The sequence below is a fragment of the Corticium candelabrum genome, chromosome 1 (genome assembly GCF_963422355.1).
Source record: "Corticium candelabrum chromosome 1, ooCorCand1.1, whole genome shotgun sequence".
NCBI lineage: Eukaryota > Metazoa > Porifera > Homoscleromorpha > Homosclerophorida > Plakinidae > Corticium > Corticium candelabrum.
The window spans coordinates 318,566-336,880 of record NC_085085.1 but is presented as its reverse complement, the minus strand read 5'-3'; the positions used below and the strand labels follow the sequence as shown (position 1 = coordinate 336,880).

General features: G+C 42.6%; 6 protein-coding genes across 6 annotated transcripts in view; 3 read left to right on the top strand and 3 right to left on the bottom strand.

Annotated features, from left to right (window-relative positions):
- The first annotated feature begins 68 nt into the window (after nucleotides 1-68).
- Nucleotides 69-3,407, top strand: LOC134194928 (BRCA1-A complex subunit Abraxas 1-like). The gene is made up of 9 exons (XM_062663914.1): nucleotides 69-169; nucleotides 231-297; nucleotides 420-456; nucleotides 510-576; nucleotides 638-749; nucleotides 820-907; nucleotides 1,777-1,905; nucleotides 2,074-2,158; nucleotides 2,880-3,407. Exons 1-9 carry the CDS (start codon nucleotides 95-97, stop codon nucleotides 3,018-3,020), a joined length of 801 nt encoding a protein of 266 aa, XP_062519898.1. The 5' UTR covers nucleotides 69-94; the 3' UTR covers nucleotides 3,021-3,407.
- Nucleotides 3,085-5,460, bottom strand: LOC134194936 (ribose-5-phosphate isomerase-like). Its single transcript, XM_062663928.1, has 11 exons — nucleotides 5,309-5,460; nucleotides 5,143-5,203; nucleotides 5,017-5,072; nucleotides 4,877-4,936; nucleotides 4,605-4,669; nucleotides 4,463-4,531; nucleotides 4,367-4,394; nucleotides 4,182-4,292; nucleotides 3,976-4,029; nucleotides 3,853-3,898; nucleotides 3,085-3,453 (listed from the first exon to the last, which is right to left on the bottom strand). The coding sequence occupies exons 1-11, from the start codon at nucleotides 5,450-5,452 to the stop codon at nucleotides 3,353-3,355; spliced, it is 795 nt and encodes a 264-aa protein (XP_062519912.1). The 5' UTR covers nucleotides 5,453-5,460; the 3' UTR covers nucleotides 3,085-3,352.
- Nucleotides 5,461-5,939: 479 nt separating this feature from the next.
- LOC134194918 (eukaryotic translation initiation factor 2-alpha kinase-like) lies at nucleotides 5,940-14,259 on the top strand. Its single transcript, XM_062663904.1, has 21 exons — nucleotides 5,940-6,264; nucleotides 6,353-6,476; nucleotides 6,533-6,607; nucleotides 6,668-6,784; nucleotides 6,843-6,976; nucleotides 8,001-8,144; nucleotides 8,210-8,240; nucleotides 9,361-9,517; nucleotides 9,575-9,781; nucleotides 9,913-10,039; nucleotides 10,105-10,174; nucleotides 10,853-10,909; nucleotides 11,106-11,182; nucleotides 11,237-11,359; nucleotides 11,421-11,567; nucleotides 11,854-12,268; nucleotides 13,169-13,262; nucleotides 13,321-13,433; nucleotides 13,656-13,757; nucleotides 13,813-13,875; nucleotides 13,946-14,259. The coding sequence occupies exons 1-21, from the start codon at nucleotides 6,155-6,157 to the stop codon at nucleotides 14,039-14,041; spliced, it is 2,583 nt and encodes an 860-aa protein (XP_062519888.1). The 5' UTR covers nucleotides 5,940-6,154; the 3' UTR covers nucleotides 14,042-14,259.
- Nucleotides 14,260-15,042: 783 nt separating this feature from the next.
- Nucleotides 15,043-16,743, bottom strand: LOC134194956 (uncharacterized). The gene is made up of 4 exons (XM_062663947.1): nucleotides 16,707-16,743; nucleotides 16,399-16,648; nucleotides 16,214-16,321; nucleotides 15,043-15,352 (listed from the first exon to the last, which is right to left on the bottom strand). Exons 1-4 carry the CDS (start codon nucleotides 16,716-16,718, stop codon nucleotides 15,234-15,236), a joined length of 489 nt encoding a protein of 162 aa, XP_062519931.1. The 5' UTR covers nucleotides 16,719-16,743; the 3' UTR covers nucleotides 15,043-15,233.
- A 79-nt stretch (nucleotides 16,744-16,822) lies between these two features.
- Nucleotides 16,823-18,315, top strand: part of LOC134191669 (uncharacterized) — a 1,585-nt gene continuing 92 nt past the window's right edge. The window contains exon 1 of the mRNA XM_062660290.1: nucleotides 16,823-18,315. This exon is cut by the window's right edge and continues 92 nt beyond it. Within this exon, the coding sequence (XP_062516274.1) occupies nucleotides 16,823-18,315 (1,493 nt within the window).
- LOC134194966 (protein FAM136A-like) overlaps nucleotides 18,285-18,315 on the bottom strand; it is a 454-nt gene continuing 423 nt past the window's right edge. The window contains exon 1 of the mRNA XM_062663959.1: nucleotides 18,285-18,315. This exon is cut by the window's right edge and continues 423 nt beyond it. The gene's annotated coding sequence lies outside the window, so the exon portion shown is untranslated.

Below are 18,315 nucleotides of genomic sequence, written 5' to 3'. Positions count from 1 at the left end.
ACGTCAATGCGTAACGCGCGCTACAAGAGTACACAGCGGTTCCAGATCACGTGCCATGACGTACAACGCGCGTTATCTAGGCATACACATAGCGATGTCCGTCAGTTTCTCGGGAGCTTTTCTAAGCCACTTTTTGTTCGACGTTACAGCTAGATATAAAGGAGACGCGGTGAGTACTAAGACAACAGATCTCATGCTCGGCGAAGCTCTAGAAATTGATTTATTGCCAGGAAGGTTTCTTGTTGGGGCATACGGCGTCTCAAAAGCAAAAAGATGGTACAGCACAACAATTTTCAGGTTAGCGGTTTTGTCTCGCACTCACTCTGACAACCGTCGAGGCTGTTTGCAGTCGACAGCCGGGAACTCACGTTTAGCGCGCGTGTGTTGTCATATCACGTGACCACGATTGTTTGTATTAGTTGTGGAAGAATTTATAATATGCAAACAACCGTTCAGGTAATTGTTATTAACTATAGCACTACCTCCGTTTCCATTAATTATTATTGCAGTTTTTACAACAAGCAAGGGCAGGTTGATATCGACGAGTTAAGACATCTACTGAAAGGCAACAGTGAGGTGCAACTCTAATTAAGTCCTAATCTCACATGACCGTGCATGCATAAGTTACATTTTCCAGAAATTGATCGGTTGGTTCCGAGTTCGCCGCTCAACTCCGCTGCAAGTCTCAATACGAGAACGAAGCATTCATCAGAGTCTACAGCAATACTGCAGCCATCTTCAACACTCCGGTTGCACCATTTGCTATACAAATGATATACCTCTGTATGCATGCATTGTGTGTGTTGATCTCACATGCAGAGCTGCTTTTTGCTGTGTTCACCGGCGACGTTTCGCCTACCCTTGCTACACAGTCGTTCGCTTATGGAGCGTGGACTTTACATGGAAGGTCTTTACTGTTGGATTTTTTAGTGACTGTGTGTGAGTAGAATGGTTTGTGCGCATGACAGAAAGATGGACAGAGTGACGCACACGAACAAGAGTAGACAGTAGAGTAACAGAGCAAGACGTACTTGGAGAACGGACGGATGAAGATGGACAATAGAGGGGACGTGTGGAGACAAGCAAATGGACAAGCAGACAGACAGACAGATTGATGAATGGGTGGACAGATGGCATGTGGGCAATGGGTAGGCAGACAGACGGATACGCAGGCAGACAGACAAACGGGTGGCAAATGGGCAGATTGGCAAACAAACTGCAAGTGAGTACATGGGCAGACACACAAGCCAACAGAGGTGTACAGGTAGTGAAGACGGGCAGGGATAGATGGACTGACACGCTAACTGACAAACAGAGTGACAGACAAAGACGTGAGATGGAGGCACAGGAAACAACAAGATGTAGACAGAGTGGGATATTCGTAGACAGAGAAAGACAGAGGCAGACTGACACTGACAGACAGATAGACAGACAGATAGATAGACAGACAGACAGATAGACAGACAGACAGGTAGGCAGGCACATAGACACACAGACAGATAGACACACAGACAGACGGACTGATAGACAGATGAATAAAGGAAACTGCATGAACACACCACACACACACACACACACACACACACACACACACACACACACACACACACACACAGTCGAGTCCCTGAGATAAAAAACATACACGGACAGATGGAGATAAAAATCAGGACAACCAGACAGGCCAGACAATGTATGTGTATTGTGTATGACTACAGACATGTAGACAGTTAGGAGACTGATTGACCAGGCAGAGTCTAAAAAATTTCCATGTACTAGCCACTTCATTCCATACAAGCCTGCAATCACGAACTTGGGACACACGGGAAAGAGCGAATACCAACAGCCGGCGGCAGTCAGTTTACCATGCAGTTCGCCTCGTTATCAAGAAGTCATCTCATCTCACAGGTACACACATGCATACATACAGAGGCTAGAAATACAGCCACTCATGCTCCAGTGCAATATGCAACATGCAATGTATGCATGTGTGCTGGAGTCCCCGCCTTTTGTGACCAAATTTGGTTATCATTTGATGACGTCATGCTGCATGACATCGTACTGTTTGTTTGTTAGAAAGCGGTTTCAGGCAGAAGACGGTACCTTACATCTGGTGACTGATATTACAGACCTCTATACAGGCATGTTGACAAACATGCAGGTAAGCTGATCAGTCGTTCGAAAAATGGTGTAAACCCTAGTAGACGTCCATGAGTATATGACTACTTGCTAGCCAATGGGCAATCTGAATGGCTGCACTTGCATGTGCAACAGACATGCCCATACATGCAGCTATGCTTGATATTAGTAAAAGTCAGTTTTGTGTGTGTGTGTGTGTGTGTGTGTGTGTGTGTGTGTGTGTGTGTGTGTGTGTGTGTGTGTGTGTGTGTGTGTGTGTGTGTGTGTGTGTGTGTGTGTGTGTGTCACTTCAAATATGGAAATAGAATTGTTCCAGCTCGAGATGTGAAACTACAGGTGAACAGGAGTAGAAACACGTGGCTAGTTATCTCCCAGTTGAGTTTCACTGACACTAACTTGTCATCATAAACCCAACATTATCCTTATCAAAGCAACAAGGATCCAGACAGACAACGATTTAGTGTGTATAGACATCAAACCCTTTCTACTGATGTCCGAGCATGCAAGCAAACTAAACAACAAGTTGCCACCACATGCAGGGGCAATTCCTGAAGAAGCAAGTCGACAAGCATCAAGGGAGTGGCAACATACTGATGAAAAACGAGTCATGCATGCTTGATAAGCTACTGACAGCTGCTTGCATCGTTTCCCTATTGTCTAGCAACTAAAGTCAAGTCGTTGTTGTCACAATTGTATAGTGACACTGCACCAGACACTATACCTTTCTCTCTCTCTCTTTCTAGGGTCTCTGTTCAAGTCTCAATCATGCAAATGAGGAGATCGTGGAGCTGAGGAGAGATATCGAGGGGCTCCATGAGGCTATTGGTAGAAAGAATAGCGAGACAGAACCACTCAGACTCGATTCCTCGTCGCCATTGCTGTGAACAATGCACATGCAATAGAGCGAAGTTCACATTTCATGTGGCAATCACAAAATGTAAAGCTGGTGTGATGATAACGATCGATATCTCATGCCTGATGACATTCGGACAATTTTTACTGAAGCTACATTGTACCATGCAGTCAGTCTTACGTTAGTCATAAATCACATCGTAGAGTAAGTTCACTACAACACTTATACTACACCCATCTCACAACACAATCTATCCATTCCAGTCAAATCACAATATTACCTGTAAATAATGGCGAGTCCAGCAGCGGCACGACATAATACGGATGATACATTGACATTCTTGACATCTTCACTCGCAAACTACTATGCAGTGTCTTCTTTGTTTCTCACTCTCACACTGCCATCTGCATTGCCAAAATACGCTTTTGATGCCATGCCAATGAACAATCCCGTCTCGACCACGCCTGCACACATTAGAACAAACGGTGACCCAGAACTAGAATCGGAACTGACACAACTGACATGACACTACATAGTTAACAGACTGGAACTGTGCAAAGGTTACGAGTAAATAAAGAAACGATAGGAAAACAGGCGTGTCAGTTCCAGTCTGTTGTGTCCACATACAAATTACCAGTACAAACGGACCACCGATCATCCTATACCCGGAAGTGGGCGGGTTAGTTCCAGTCTCTACGTAACTAATTACATAAACATCCGTCAGTTTCCATGTACAGCAATCCACCTCAGCCGGAAGTGCTCCCATCACACTACGTCATACAAACATGGCTATAGATATCCTACGGTCTGTTGGTCAGTGTCAGTGTACATTCCATTTTGTAGTGTTGACCTCTGCCACCTACCTGGGATGCATATGAGCTTGTGTTGCAACTTGCACCAGTCATACACCTTGCAGTGTTCACAACAATCGGTCATGATCACACAATCAAAACTCACAGCAATCACAAGATTCCAATAGTAAAAACCTCGTTAAATGTAGCATCAACGACAAAGTTGCCATTATCCGTCACAACAGGGCCCTACAAAAGTAGACACAATCAAACATTCAAAACCCTTCGTGTGTGTGTGTGTGTGTGTGTGTGTGTGTGTGTGTGTGTGTGTGTGTGTGTGTGTGTGTGTGTGCGCGTGTGTGTGTGTGTGTGTGTGTCCCCACACGAAATGCTCTACTCACTGCTTTCTGGGTAGCCATTCGTAGAATCGGTTGCAGACCAAGACTTGCAATCCTTTTCATGACCGAAACGTATGCAAATGGTATAACTTCGATCGGAATTCCCTTCGTCCACTGCAGTGCAACACACAGACACAGAGAGCATGTCAGTATACTCCGATCAATTCTCATCATGATCCAACACCAACTTTCTCTCCAAGTGTCTTCGAATCCTTTCTATTGCAACAGAAGCAAGTGGTACAGTAAGTGTGCACCAGAGGATCCGATGATTAAATGTCACCCACCTGTCGTCTGCTATGACTATAAAGGTATTAGCATTGGCTGCAACAAGCTTTTCTTGTGTGTGGCATCCACTGCAGAGAATGCATGGCAACTGTCCAATCAGTTAATCTAATTTAAATTCTTGGGGATAGACATGTGTCTGACCCGCCTCCCTTGATGCAATTCAACTGCATGTCGACCTCATCGGCTCCATCAATGGCAACATCCAACTAGACAATACAAACATGCATCACGTGTGTGTTTGTGTGTGTGTGTGTGTGTGTGTGTGTGTGTGTGTGTGTGTGTGTGTGTGTGTGTGTGTGTGTTGTGTGTATGTGTGTGTGTGTGTGTGTGTGTGTGTGTGTGTGTGTGTGTGTGTGTGTGTGTGACAGTCGAGGAAAACTACCAACATGCAATATGCAAACAAAGAGTAATACCTCCGGGTGTCTGTTCAGATCACTAAGAATTAAGTTCGACGACGTTATGAGGCTAACAGCCTGCAACATGCAAACAAAAATAATTAATTTAATTAATTCCAAGCAACAGTCTCCTTGCAGCAGCCACTGCAGACTCTCACTTGAAATGAGGTGGGAACGCATGTGACGAGCAAGTGCTCGGATTTCACGCGTTCAGCTGCATCAAAGTTCATCACTTAGACACACCCACCCATCATGCACGTGCATGCACACACACACACACACACCAATCCTCTCGACTGCATACACGATGGTCGAGCCGCTTCCAATACCGACCACTTGATTTGTCTATGAGATGACACAACAGAGAGATACTAGACGAGTGACGAGGTATATGGCTTGCGCGCATGCACACACCAGTTGCTACACTCTACATGTTACTGTAGGGATTACCTTGATGTTCTCGTCTACAGCTCGATAGGCAGCAGCCCGTTTGGCTGCAGTCACTGCGTCCTGCATGCCCAAATGCCTGAACAATCTGACCAATGCCCTGTGACTTGTACTTGTAGCAACGGCGCAACAAAGTGTTCTATGCATGACGTCACGTTTGACGTCACGAGGCTAAATTTGTCCGCACTAGTTCTAACCGGCTACAGTGTACGTACAATGTAAATAATTAGAATACCTATAAACTCTAATAAAGCACAGCAATAGAGATTGTCCTCTTTGTTTGAAAGATAACAAGATGACTCGATGACAGATGTTGTGTACTGTAGATGTAATATCCAAAAAGTCACGTGACGTACACGTTTGTATGACGTCTAACGTTAGATTGTCACACTGTATTCAATTTCTAGACAGTGTATGACGTCATAACGTTGAATTGCTACACTATGATATCTAAAAGTCACGTGATTTATATATAAACATGTTGTGTAAGTCCTGTACTAAGAATTGCTACTCCGTACTAATTACCTTAATTAATTAAAATGTTGTAAATTACTTAATTAAAATGTTTTAAATGTATAATGTAATTTAAAACATTTAATTGATTAAGTAATTCAGAACATATTAATTAAACTTAATACAGTATAGCAATTCAACGTTATGACGTCATACAAATGTTTACTATTTCACGCGACTTTACTAAATTTTTGCATTCGATATAAATCCTCAAAACAATTTCACGTGACGTATGCTGTTATTGCATACTAATGCCACGTGTCGCTCTCCTATTTTCCCAACGCATACCCAATGTCGTCACTTTGATTCCCGGATGTACAGCTAACCCTCAGCCTGATGTGGCGCTTCTTCTTACATGTTACGTGTCTCTTCTGTCTGTGTGTCGTCAGCATCACGCAAGAGTGTCCACGTCGAGGAGGCTCAACAACGAGCAGCACGAGCAGCAGGTAACGTATCTGATGACGTCGTCGTGCAGTGGGAGAGTAGGGGGCGTGGCCGTCGGTCATAGTTGCTACATTGTAGCCGTTCTTGCAGCTGTCTTCTATTGGCAAGCACTCTAGATGGCAAAATAACGGCACTGGATAGAGATGGTTCTATACAGTGGAGTGTGCGGCCTGTGGCAGGGCCGCTGCTCTCGTCAAGTCTGAGCACGTTGGAGGTGTGCGAATATGTTAGTCTGTGACGTCGATGGGGACTGTGATGTTGTGTGTTTAGTCTGGAGCGAACGAGCCCAAGCTGATTCCGTCGCTAGATGGAAACATATATCATTGGAAAGGGAACGAGTTGAAGGTGTGTTTACATTAGTTGTAGACCGGAAGCAGGTTGCTACATCTAGTTACAACGTGTTAGCTTCTGCCGGTGACGGCAGACGGCCTTCTTAGCTCGCCGTTTCAACTGCCTGACGGGTCGTTATTGGTCGGATCGAAGGAGATCATGATAGCAAGAGTGAATGCTGACTCTGGGGAGGTGGAGATTGCATGCCACTCGTGACGTCATGACTGTTGATTGGTGTGTGTTTTGCTAGATTGTCTACTTGTGTTCTGCATCTGGATGTCATCAGAATAACGTAAACGTTCGTGATTCGTCTGCTAATGTGCTCATCGTGCGTCGAATACAGCGCACGGTTAGAGCGATCGTACAGAGGACGGGAGAGGAAAGGTAGGAAATGTCACGTTTTGATGTATGTCTTGTAAAATGGTTGATATTAACAATAGCCAGTTATGGTATACTGTATGTGTGTACACCTGTGCACTATACCATACACGGTGACAGGAGTGGGATAACACATACAATCATTTGCTTGCTAATTAACAGATTGCCGAATTCCGGTATAGTCGTATAGTGTAATGAAGGTCATCTGTATTGCTGGCATTAACAGTAAGGTTGCTGCACACTTTGATTTACTCGTAAACACACACGTAATGCAACTCTAGATTTAGTCTAAAACTTCAAACAATAATCGAAGTCTTTTGTCTACAATAGGACGTCACTTAACCGAACACTACCGTTCCCTGACTTGTTCATAACTCTGAATAGTCCGGATAACTGACATCTACTTGCCACACCCACACAAAAGGACAGACTATGCAGCATTTTTGGTGCAATAGTTGCCTTGCAGCTGAGAGCAGAAACTCTGCAGTTTGTTATTCGTTTTCACGATGTCACACACAGTCAATTTGCCGTTCTATAGTCTTCGCTAATGCAAGAGTAGCTCCAGTCGTACGAAGTTTTGGTGTGAATTTCTATTTCTCTGCGATATTGCCATATCATGGATGAGAACTACACGTGTACTTTGATGATCATGCACATTACCGTTTTGTGTGTGCGTGAAGCTAGATTGAGTTCGAGGTACGGGTTGTGTGGTAGACCGATGCATTCGGTTAACTGGTGTTCGGATAAGTGACTTCCTACTGTATTTGCATGTTGTATGAGCCAAAGGTTGTAAACTTACTCGAATGTAGAAGACGTGATTGGAATGTCAAATGACACCATTTCTTTTAATTCAGTAACGGCACTACTTTGTATGTACATTGTGTGTGTGTGTGTGTGTGTGTGTGTGTGTGTGTGTGTGTGTGTGTGTGTGTGTGTGTGTGTGTGTGTGACAGTGTGTATGCTGTGTGTATGTTATAAAACGTCAAATTTGTGTCTAATGGTTTTGTCTTTTGTAATGTCATATTTGCAGATGGAATTTTACTGTCGGACGTTATGAGATTCGAATTTCTGAAGGAGAAGGCACTGAGGCTACCACACGCACGTGTTTTCTTGGATCCCCAGATTGGAACCTCAAGGTCATGGGCTCAGAAGGAGTCCTCACAGCCATTCACGGGTAATTATCATACACACAAAGATACGAACGATTACGATGTCACAACTGCTGGCTTTGATGTTTAGACACGATGGCAACTTACTATGGTCACTTCAGGTTAGTGTTCTCTATTGGTTTATGCATAACAAAGGATGGTAATTAGTATTAGTTTAAGTTCACTTTACATTTAGCTTAAGTGCAGGTTATTTTAATTGCATTCTTGTGTACCATATGTCAGCAAAAACAGGATGGGCGGGTAGACTGAAGTCTTGGCTGTACTAAGTGAATGAAATCTTGTGCAACATCTGTAAAGGAAGTAGTAACCAATGCAAGTGTCATTGTTTACCTTTTATGTACACACACACATACACACACACACACACACACACACACACACACACACACCCACGGAGTGATATAGACGAAGGTTGACATTTAGTTCAAGCTTTAATTCAAACTGTGACAACAAAACAGCTTTACTCTACTAAACACAGACTTCAGAGCCTTTCCAACGGCACTTAAATTGTGAATAAGGTATTGTGTGTAGAAATAGACAAACTGTGTGAGTGACATCTCACCTAAAATCACACTCACTAATCGTATTATATCACCTGACTCATAATGGCATTCCAGCTAATAGGACCTATGATTGCTTACATAATACACCACTGTCTGTAATTCTGTAAGAAAGGCTTCTGAAACCAGATCAAAGAAAACCTATTATTAGAAGGCAATATGCTTGAGGTGTTGTTGGGTTTCAAAGGTTTTTTGGTGTGCAAGTCATTTCCTGTCATAGTTAGAGTACACCCAGTGTGGTGAGAATGCTATATGTCAGCAGGATACAAGGAACTGAAACCGACAGTATCGACCAATACTGTCAGGTTGGGAAATTTGGAATTTGCACTTGTATCGACATTTTTCCAGGAACAGAAAATTAGGCATCAAAATTAACCTTTTCACCTGAGTATGGGGTCATAGACATGCGTGGTAATGCCCACTGTCACACACACACACACACACACACACACACACACACACACACACACACACACACACACACACACACACCATTCCAGATCAGATTTATCTTATTGTGTAACGGCAAATCACATACTAAAGTTTTCATGAAACCTTGGTGGGTCTCCCTATGCTGCTAATACAGTATGTAACGTAAAGTTTGTATACAGTGGTTTGTACCATTGCGTCCTGTCAGCTACTGACCGTGATTTTCTTCCAGTTTTCGTCTCCACTGTCTGCAGTTTGGTCTGTGGATGGGACAACTCTCAAGACGTGGCCATTATATAATGAAGGGACGGCTGTGCAGCCGCTAAACATGGGACAGAGCAGCATCGGCCAAAATTCACACCCACAATTCAGTCCAGTCACAATCCTAGGTGAGATAAATTGCTTTTGTATATTTCACGTCTTGTGTAACTGTGTGTCGTTTATAGGTTTACATGATGGTCAACTGTATGTTCATAGTTCAACGCTTACACCTTCTGCTTCCGTTCAAGTACCGTTACCTGGAGAGTCGGTTAAACGGCTGTCTGTGCACATAAGGGGTGATCCTGCAGCATTGACTACGTATTCTACTCGGACAGACAACGTACCAGACACTACGGCATTGACGGTCTATTGTGAAGTAGATGACTTACAAGGTTTGTTATGTTGAGATTTACTAGTGAATGGAGTAATTTGTTAAAAACCTTTGTGGAGGTAGAGATTAAAGACAATAGATTCTACTAGAATGTTAACTGTTGATGGATGAATGTAATGTTTGTTGCTTTAGGTGATGGGATGTATCTGTACAGTGATGGACCAAAAATTCCCCTACAGTGTGAGTGGCCTCACCCTGATATTGCTGAAAACAACACTGACGCATACAAGACAAACAGAATGCTGGACCTAAGTCTATGGTTGGTAGTGCAGTAGATGTGAGCTGTACTGTAGTGATTTGATTGTATATTGTGTGTCGTTTTAGGGATATGTCTTTCGCTCTTACCGTCATAGTCTTTATATCAGCAGTCAGGCACTATGCAAAGAAACGTGTGGTGGGTACTAATTTTAAAGTATTTTAGTTATACATTGTCCTCTTGGAATCATGAATGTCAGCGGATTGATTCGTTAAGACTGTTTGACTTTGCCAACAGGCTGCATGTTGATTAACATACGAAACATATTGCCAAGCATGGACTATTCAAACCAGCACACACTGTAGCCTCCGAACAATGGCTAAGGTTAAACAACCTCTCAGCCGATTTACAGGTCCCGAGGATCATCACTGTCTGTTGTTTTGTAACTTGATGATAATTCACGGTCTTGGTTAGTAGAGCTCTGCTAGTCAATATCTAAACATCTGGCTGTATGGTACTTTGGTCTGCCACTTGTCTTGTGTTAGTCACCTTCACTTTAGTTCTTTAACAATATGACGCTGACGTTGACGCTGAAATAGGAATGAATCCAACTTCAGTGTCAGCATCGGCGTCAACATCAAAGGATGCCGTCTCCGTCGAGGTGGCCTCTTTGAAGTTTGATGCTGAGATCAGTGTCAATGGTATATTGTAAACCAGGCTTTACTCTTAGTAAATCTGCACCACTCTATAGTATTTAGTCTAAAAGAATTGTAATGATACAGTCTGTGCTATTATTAGTATTGGAATAACACCTGAGCTGTAATTGGTATATATATATATATATATATATATATATATTGGTGGTGATTTTGTTAGGTTAAACGACAGAAATCAGAGCCAGTTGATGTTGAAGGAGAGCTCGATGATAGTGGGGTGAGAAACTGACATGTGAATATATACATAAGCATATGTGCTGCATGTAGCTACACTTGATGTGCTACATGTGCACGTGCACACACACACACACACACACACACACACACACACACACACACACACACACGCACACCATGTGTGGTGTTTGCATTTATGTTTTTTTTCACAATCATTATGTTGTGCTCATTTGCAGGTTGGCAGTGTACTTAGGCAATGCAGTGGTGAGACTGTGTCTTCAAATACAAGACACTCAGAAAGCTTCGTGTCAATGTCAGTCATACAGTGTAGACTGCACATTCCTCGTTCTGAGCTCTTTGTCTTCAGGTTTGAAAGAGATTATGAAATCGTTGGTGTACTTGGTCGTGGCGGATTCGGTGAGGTGTACAATGTTAAAAAGCCACTGGACGATTGCAGTTATGCAGTTAAGAGAATACGCCTTCCTCGAAAGTCAGTAACCTTTTCTGCAGCTCGTTAGACATGTTGTTAGAATGCATGGGCACCTGTATAGATCAGAAGCCAGAGAAAGAGTTCTGCGTGAAGTTAAAGCGTTGGCTAAGCTGGACCATCCTCATATTATACGATATTACACGTCATGGGAGGAGTGCCCACCCATTGGATTTACTTACAGATCGCTGGCCACTGATACAGATGATACGTAAGTATTTACTGCCTGCCTGCCTGCTTGTCTGTCTGTCTGTCTGTCTGTATGTCCATAATATTGTTCTCCAGCTGCTTGGAATCATACTGAAGATTCAAAGTCTGACAGAAAAAGTGTGTGTGCATGTGCGTGCGTGTGTGTGTGTGTGTGCGCGTGCACGTGCATGCGTTGTCCGTCTGTCGCTCTGTATAACAGTCTCTTGCTTGCCTGCCTGCTCACTGTCAGTCCATATATCTGTTAGACGTCATCACATATCATGATTTCCGTAATACATTTCTTACAGAATATTCAGTCACAGCGGTGATGAGTTAACAAAAAGAGAAAGCAAAGTCCCTACTAACAGCTACTTGGCATCAATGAGCGGTGGCTCATCATTCATTACATTTGCTGACGAATCTCAACAAAACAGCAAAGCCAACACGTTCACTGACAACAGCCTAATATCTGAAGATGATACGGATGTGGATGATGAGTGTGACCTACAAGACACAGAATCAAATCGATTATTGCGTACAAACAGTGAGAGCGGTCCCGTATTTCTTTACATACAGATGGAATTATGCAAGGAAACGCTGAAAGACTGGCTTGCCCACAATAGCATAAACAGGGAATACGTTTGTGTTATCAAAATATTTCATGAGATTGTCACTGCTGTTGAGTACGTACATGCTCAGGAAATGATGCATCGTGACCTAAAGGTAATGACCAATGCTTGTAGTCGTACTGCTGGTCTGGATATCTACTCTTCACTCCTGCCTCCCATTTGCTCTCTTTCTATCTCTATCTCTCCCTCTTCTCTCTCCTCTCTCTCATGTCTGTCTCACCTATATAGTGTGATGTGTGCAGTGGTGTAACACCTTACCTACTCAGACAGAAAGTATTGAGACAAACATTTTCAAGACTATGCACTCTAGAGCGTCAGTCCATTTCTATTCACCTCTTGTGTATCTAGTCACTCACTGGTTTTTCATAATATTTCTGTTAACAACACTCCCATAGCAGTTGAAGCATCTTCACATGTCTATCTCTTAGCCCTGCGCATATTAGGCGGGCATTAAATTGTACTGACAAGCATCGAGCAAAAGCGAGCATAATTGCAAGGTTTACGAGCAACACATATACTCACACGACTGCTAGTCTGCTACAGCAATATGGCAGAGAGCTCGGAGATTGCACGAGGCACCCGCAGTGATGTTACAGTATAACAAACATTAATTGAAAAACAGTTAAGCATCTTCAGTCAGTTTGGCTTGTAGTTTCGTTTTGTTGTAAATTTACTTTGTTTTGCTTTTTAATTAACAAGCCACTTGAGCCAAGTTGTGTCCACTTGTGTGAGCATAATTTGAGCATAATTGGGTGAGCAGTGCAGAATAGCATAACGGAAGCTAAAATGAGCATATGTGCAGGCCTACTATCTCTCCATCAACTGTCTTCTACCATTTGTCGTGTGTCTACTGTGTTACAGTCTGTATCTCCCTTTAAACCTTTCCAGATCTTCTCTAATTTGAGAAGCTCTGGATAATATCGAAGGCTAGGATCTCGCTGAGTGTCGCTTAACAGTTGAACTGTTCATAGTTATTGATATTATTGTTCTATAGCCAAGCAATATTTTGTTTGCTCACAATGGCTCAGTAAAGGTCAGTGACTTTGGTCTGGTCAAGTCACTCACGAAGACTCCATCATGTAATACAAGTAAGACGTTATATGTCTATTGCCAATATGTCTTATTAATATGGTTGTACTGTGACAGCGACAAAAAGAGAGCCGTTACAGTATTCAGAATTTGATGATTACGATGCAAATGTAGATAGTGCACACATCACTAGTGATGTTGGTACCGAACTCTACATGAGCCCAGAACAGGTTTGATTCAGTTGTTGTGACATCTCTCTGTGTGTGCATTCACATTGTGACAACTGTGTGTTTGCATGCACGCACACACACACGCACACACACACACACACGCGCACACACACACACACACACACACAAGCATTTCCGTCTATGTTCTGGTGCATGTATTTCTTCGTCTGTCCACTTGCTGCTGAACCATGATGTACAATCAGTCTCTCTGTTTCCTATCAGGTTGCCGGTCAACCGTACTGTGAGAAAGTCGATGTGTACTCAATGGGTGTTATCCTGTTTGAACTTCTCACACCGTTCACCACTCAAATGGAACGGGCCAAAGTATGAGCACCACAACGACCATATTTCCTAGTCGTTTCATCTGTTTATTTCATAGACTCTCAGCAGAGTTCGAACTCAACACATACCAGACACGTTTAGACGGAAGCACCGCAAAGAGGTGAGCAGCTAGTCTGCCATACATTGTTCCATTCCAACTGCAAGTAAACCTTGTTTCTGTTTGTCATTAGTACGAATTAATATGCAGTTTGTTGGCTGAGCATCCGGACGATCGACCGAGTGCCAAGAATATCAAGAATCATTCATTACTAGACGAGTTCAAGTAGACGACGAGATTCATATCGTATATAATGGAATACAGTTGGTGTACGTAGTTGTTATTATTCATGTACTGTATTGTATATTCTTACATGATAAACAATATTGTGAAGACGCTATGGCAACGTCTTCTTTTGTATTTAAGAATTTAGATTAGTGAAGAATATGTACTATATTGGATTATGTCAATACAATACAATACAATACAATACAAGAATACATCTCATTCGGTCCTATACATCATGTCAGTAGTGTACTGTATTCATAACCGTCATGCACAGAAATATCCAGGGGCACCCAAGTGAAATGGTTTGCAGCAACAAAAACATACTTGGCGCTGCGCATACTGACTCAATCAATGTGACACTGGAGGTCTCACACATACTGGTAGAGTACATGTAGGTATGACTGGTAAAGTGTATGACGGCCCCTGTCTGCATCAGAGTCACCAGACTTTTACTTGGCCAGTAGGAGTCAATCGTTCTTCGCTTTGACATATTGATCTACCTGTATACTTAGGGATGCCCAAGTTTGAAATGGTTGGTGCTGACATGAATCAAAATATGTGCAGCGCCTAGTTACGTGTTTGGCCCTGTATTTGCAGCACCAACCATTTCAAACTTGGGCATCCCTAAGTATAGGTACATCAATATGCCACGCATACTGAAAGAGTATTTATGTATGTATGTATATACATGTATGTATGTATGTATGTATGTATGTATGTACGACAGTGGCTGTCTGCATATCAGGACCAGAGTCACCAAACCTACTAAAAGCTTGGCCAGTAAGAGTCAGTCATTCTTCGCTTTGACATATTGACATACCTTTACTGTGCATGTTAATTAGTAACGGGTGTGACAAAGCATTACTACAATCTTAGCACTGCTTTTGACTCTTGGTGCTACATGCAGTGTCATAGCATCAAATGAGCACTTCTGATATTATATCAACTACTACATGGTTAGCATGTGTACAGTACACCAGACTGTTGTTTGCACATGATGGGTAAAGAGTAGGAGAAGAGAAGAAAGCATGTTTTTTTCTTTTCGTGCTTTCTTCTCTCCGCAACAAAATGAAGAAATACAGCAATCACCTCATGCTCTTGTTTTCAATCATATTATTATGCGTTACGCTATATTTCTGTATCTTTCTTGCAGTTTCTGTATCTACTTAGTTTCTTACCAATAATTGTTGTCATCAGATTTCCTCCAGTCTTGCTATACAAGCTTTACATTCCGCTACTGTCTTGTTGAGAGCCTCCACAGTATGAGGATTGAACTGAGCGACTAAATCGATGTTCAGCAGATGAGAACGAACTAAACATGTTACGACGTAAAATATTGATAAAATAAACAACAGCCGATTGCATTTTTATGTTGCTGTGGTGTACACCGTCTCTTTGTAGTCTGTCTGCACGTCTGTCTATCTGTATGTCTGCATGTCTGTCCTATTTGCCTGTCTGTCTGCCTTTCTATTTGTACAGTACTGGCAATAAGTAAGCTGACAGGGATACGATAGGATACCATATGATAGGATATCATACCATACGATAAATATGCCAAGTAGGATAGGATAAGATAAAAGATGATACCATACAATTAAGATAAGATACCATCCATACGATATATGATACGCAATATGATATACAATACAATTAAGATAAGATACCAAACAGTCCGATATATGATACGCAATACGATATACGATACGCTATGATACGATACGCTAGATAAAAATGTTAGGTTACTTATTGCCAGTACTGTATGTCTGTCTGTCTGTCTGTCCATTGTCTGTCTGTCTGTCTATCTGTATGTCTGCATATCTGTCCTATTTGCCTGTTTGTCTGCCTTTCTATTTGTATGTCTGTCCATCTGTCTGCCTGTCTGTCTGTCATCTGTCCATCGTCTGTCTGTCTGTCCATAGTCTGTCTGTCTCTCCATCTGTATGTCTGCATGTCTGTCCTATTTGTATGTCTGTCTGTCTGTCTTTCTGTCTGTCCGTCGTTCGTCTGCCTGTCTGACAAGCCCATTAGTGTTTAAAGCATATTTGCAGAGTTGGTTTTAGTATACGATTTACGAAAATAAAACAATCCGTCTGTCTGTCTGTCTCCATGTTCATATCCTACGCCATCTGTCATTCTGTGTGACTGGAAATCGACTGCCTGATTCATGTCGTACTTGTTGTATCAAGAATGGTGTCTTTGATTTCATTCAACTGTGCGTTTATCTCGTCAAGTTGAGCCATCTCTTCCTCGCAGCTGAACGAACTCTGTCCATCAGCCAACACTGCATTCAATCACAGCAAACAAAAACCCGAAAAAAGTTACTAAACCTCACCACAATCCACCACTGATCAACCATACCCGATTGGTTGTAACTTGTGTTTGTATCAGCTGTTTCACTGACTGATGACGTCAGAGTGTTCGGAAAGTGCACCGCGTGACTAAGAGATAGGAAATCGGGCTTGAATGCTGATCGACTTGCTTCTTCTCTCTCAAGTTCCATCAAATTTCCTTCATTTGACGTTGAAGTCACGCCTTGTCCTCTTACCAACACCGGAAGACTAAGCTGCCACGCGCCGGCAGCTAATCCAATGTTACTTTCGCTTTCGCTCTACAAACATATGACTATGGCTATGAACGCCAGCAAATTTGGTAATAAATGAAGTTACCTCTGACGCCATGAATGAAATTGCCGCGGGTGTCTTATCAATATCCCGTATGTTATTGACAACAATCGAATCTAGTTCCCGTATAACAGCAGGCGCTGTGTTTGTGTGTTGTCTGTATGGCTAGTCCACGTGAAATTATCATTATCAGCAGTGACGACGAGGACAGTTTAATCGTTGAACGCATTTGTGCTTCACCTGATGTTATGATGATCGGTGCTAGTGATGAGAACTGCATTTCTGTGCCTATTGTCGACGAATATGTTGAGATTTCATCTTCAGATGACGGAACAGAGTTGCCGTCGGCCGAGGATTGCATCAGATACGTTCCAACTGTTATTAAAATGGAAACAGGTGGATCGATTGTGACACCCCCAGACACGCCTCCCTGTCAACAAACATCAACACCGCGGATGCAGCGTTTAGAGTCTCCACTGGAGAAAGATACGAACACTTGTGATCGGTACAATCAGTCCATTCGTACCAACTTTATATCAATGAAGAAATTTAGTCTAAACATTCCTTCACTTCGGAAGAAAAAGTTGGAGAATTCGATTGAGACGCCGTTGAGTCGAGAAGAACTATTGCAAATAACCCCACCTACATGCCACCATGTTGCTCCACGTGTAGACCATCATGAGACTGTGTGTTCATTCAGTGGATCTGTTGTTGATTACATTGAATCTGTGAGCGACGTTGAGCAGTGTTCAGAACGCTTTATTTCTCCCTCCTCTGTACTACCGACTGATTTAGTGATGAAGTTGGTGACAGTTGTGAGAGACAGCACAGACACAGACACAGCATTGGCTGCATACAACATTGTAAGACATTCAATGGTGTTGTCAACACCACAGCTTCATCTAGAAGACATATGGAACTGTATAGACCCTGTCGTTCATGACATTAAAAAGCCTGGATTCATGCATGCTATGAACTTGATAGTATTGATCATAGAACGGCTACAGAAGTCTAAGCTTGGGAGGCCATTTAATCAACCAGACAGATGGAAGAGTGCATTACATGCATGGAAGAGTCCACTCTGTGAGTGGTTATCAACATCTATGACATCTCAAGTGATGCTACAGGCCTGGCCTTCTCTTCCAACGGTACATCATCTACTGCGATTGGTTACTCTGTATTGCACTGACTGCCAAGATCAATCAATAAGAGACGGACTGGCATCGTCATGGGTTATCATCTACAACAACGTGACTTCACGTAGCAAACGGAAAGATCTTTTACAAAACATAGGAAATCATGAAATGAGAGGATCACTTCTTGACAAACTGCTTTCCTCTCGATTTCATCAAACATCCGATATCCTAAACACACCAGATCGACTCATTTGGTCCAGCCAGTCTCCCTCGCTCTCTAAGACGGTTTACCTTCACTTCTATCGTCAACCCCATAGAAATTCAAGCGAGTACGCAATGCTGCTAAGCTACCTCCTACAGAGCAACATTATGTCTCATCTCTCAACCAACTATCGTCTCTCTATCAACAGGCAATGTCTCACTGAAGAATACCACAAACTCAAGTCACGAATCGCATTCCATAATGAGGACCAATTCACGATCGATCTCGCGGTTGAACTAGCACACACTTTGAGTAA

Bases quoted from the DNA above. Each gene is read 5' to 3' on its own strand.
- LOC134194956 (XM_062663947.1), bottom strand. The intron at 16,322-16,398 runs GTATGGTTGATC...GATTGAATGCAG, and splicing joins CACAAGTTACAACCAATCGG to TGTTGGCTGATGGACAGAGT. The intron at 15,353-16,213 runs GTACGACATGAA...TAACATGTTTAG, and splicing joins CACCATTCTTGATACAACAA to TTCGTTCTCATCTGCTGAAC.
- LOC134194918 (XM_062663904.1), top strand. From the start codon at position 6,155: ATGTGGCGCTTCTTCTTACATGTTACGTGTCTCTTCTGTCTGTGTGTC. The intron at 11,568-11,853 runs GTAAGTATTTAC...CATTTCTTACAG, and splicing joins GCCACTGATACAGATGATAC to AATATTCAGTCACAGCGGTG. The intron at 13,263-13,320 runs GTAAGACGTTAT...GTACTGTGACAG, and splicing joins GACTCCATCATGTAATACAA to CGACAAAAAGAGAGCCGTTA.
- LOC134194936 (XM_062663928.1), bottom strand. From the start codon at position 5,452: ATGCATAGAACACTTTGTTGCGCCGTTGCTACAAGTACAAGTCACAGG. The intron at 5,204-5,308 runs GTAATCCCTACA...GTCATCTCATAG, and splicing joins CTGTAGACGAGAACATCAAG to ACAAATCAAGTGGTCGGTAT. The intron at 3,899-3,975 runs GTTTTTACTATT...GAACACTGCAAG, and splicing joins TTGATGCTACATTTAACGAG to GTGTATGACTGGTGCAAGTT.
- LOC134194928 (XM_062663914.1), top strand. From the start codon at position 95: ATGTCCGTCAGTTTCTCGGGAGCTTTTCTAAGCCACTTTTTGTTCGAC. The intron at 577-637 runs GTGCAACTCTAA...TACATTTTCCAG, and splicing joins TACTGAAAGGCAACAGTGAG to AAATTGATCGGTTGGTTCCG. The intron at 1,906-2,073 runs GTACACACATGC...TTTGTTTGTTAG, and splicing joins GAAGTCATCTCATCTCACAG to AAAGCGGTTTCAGGCAGAAG.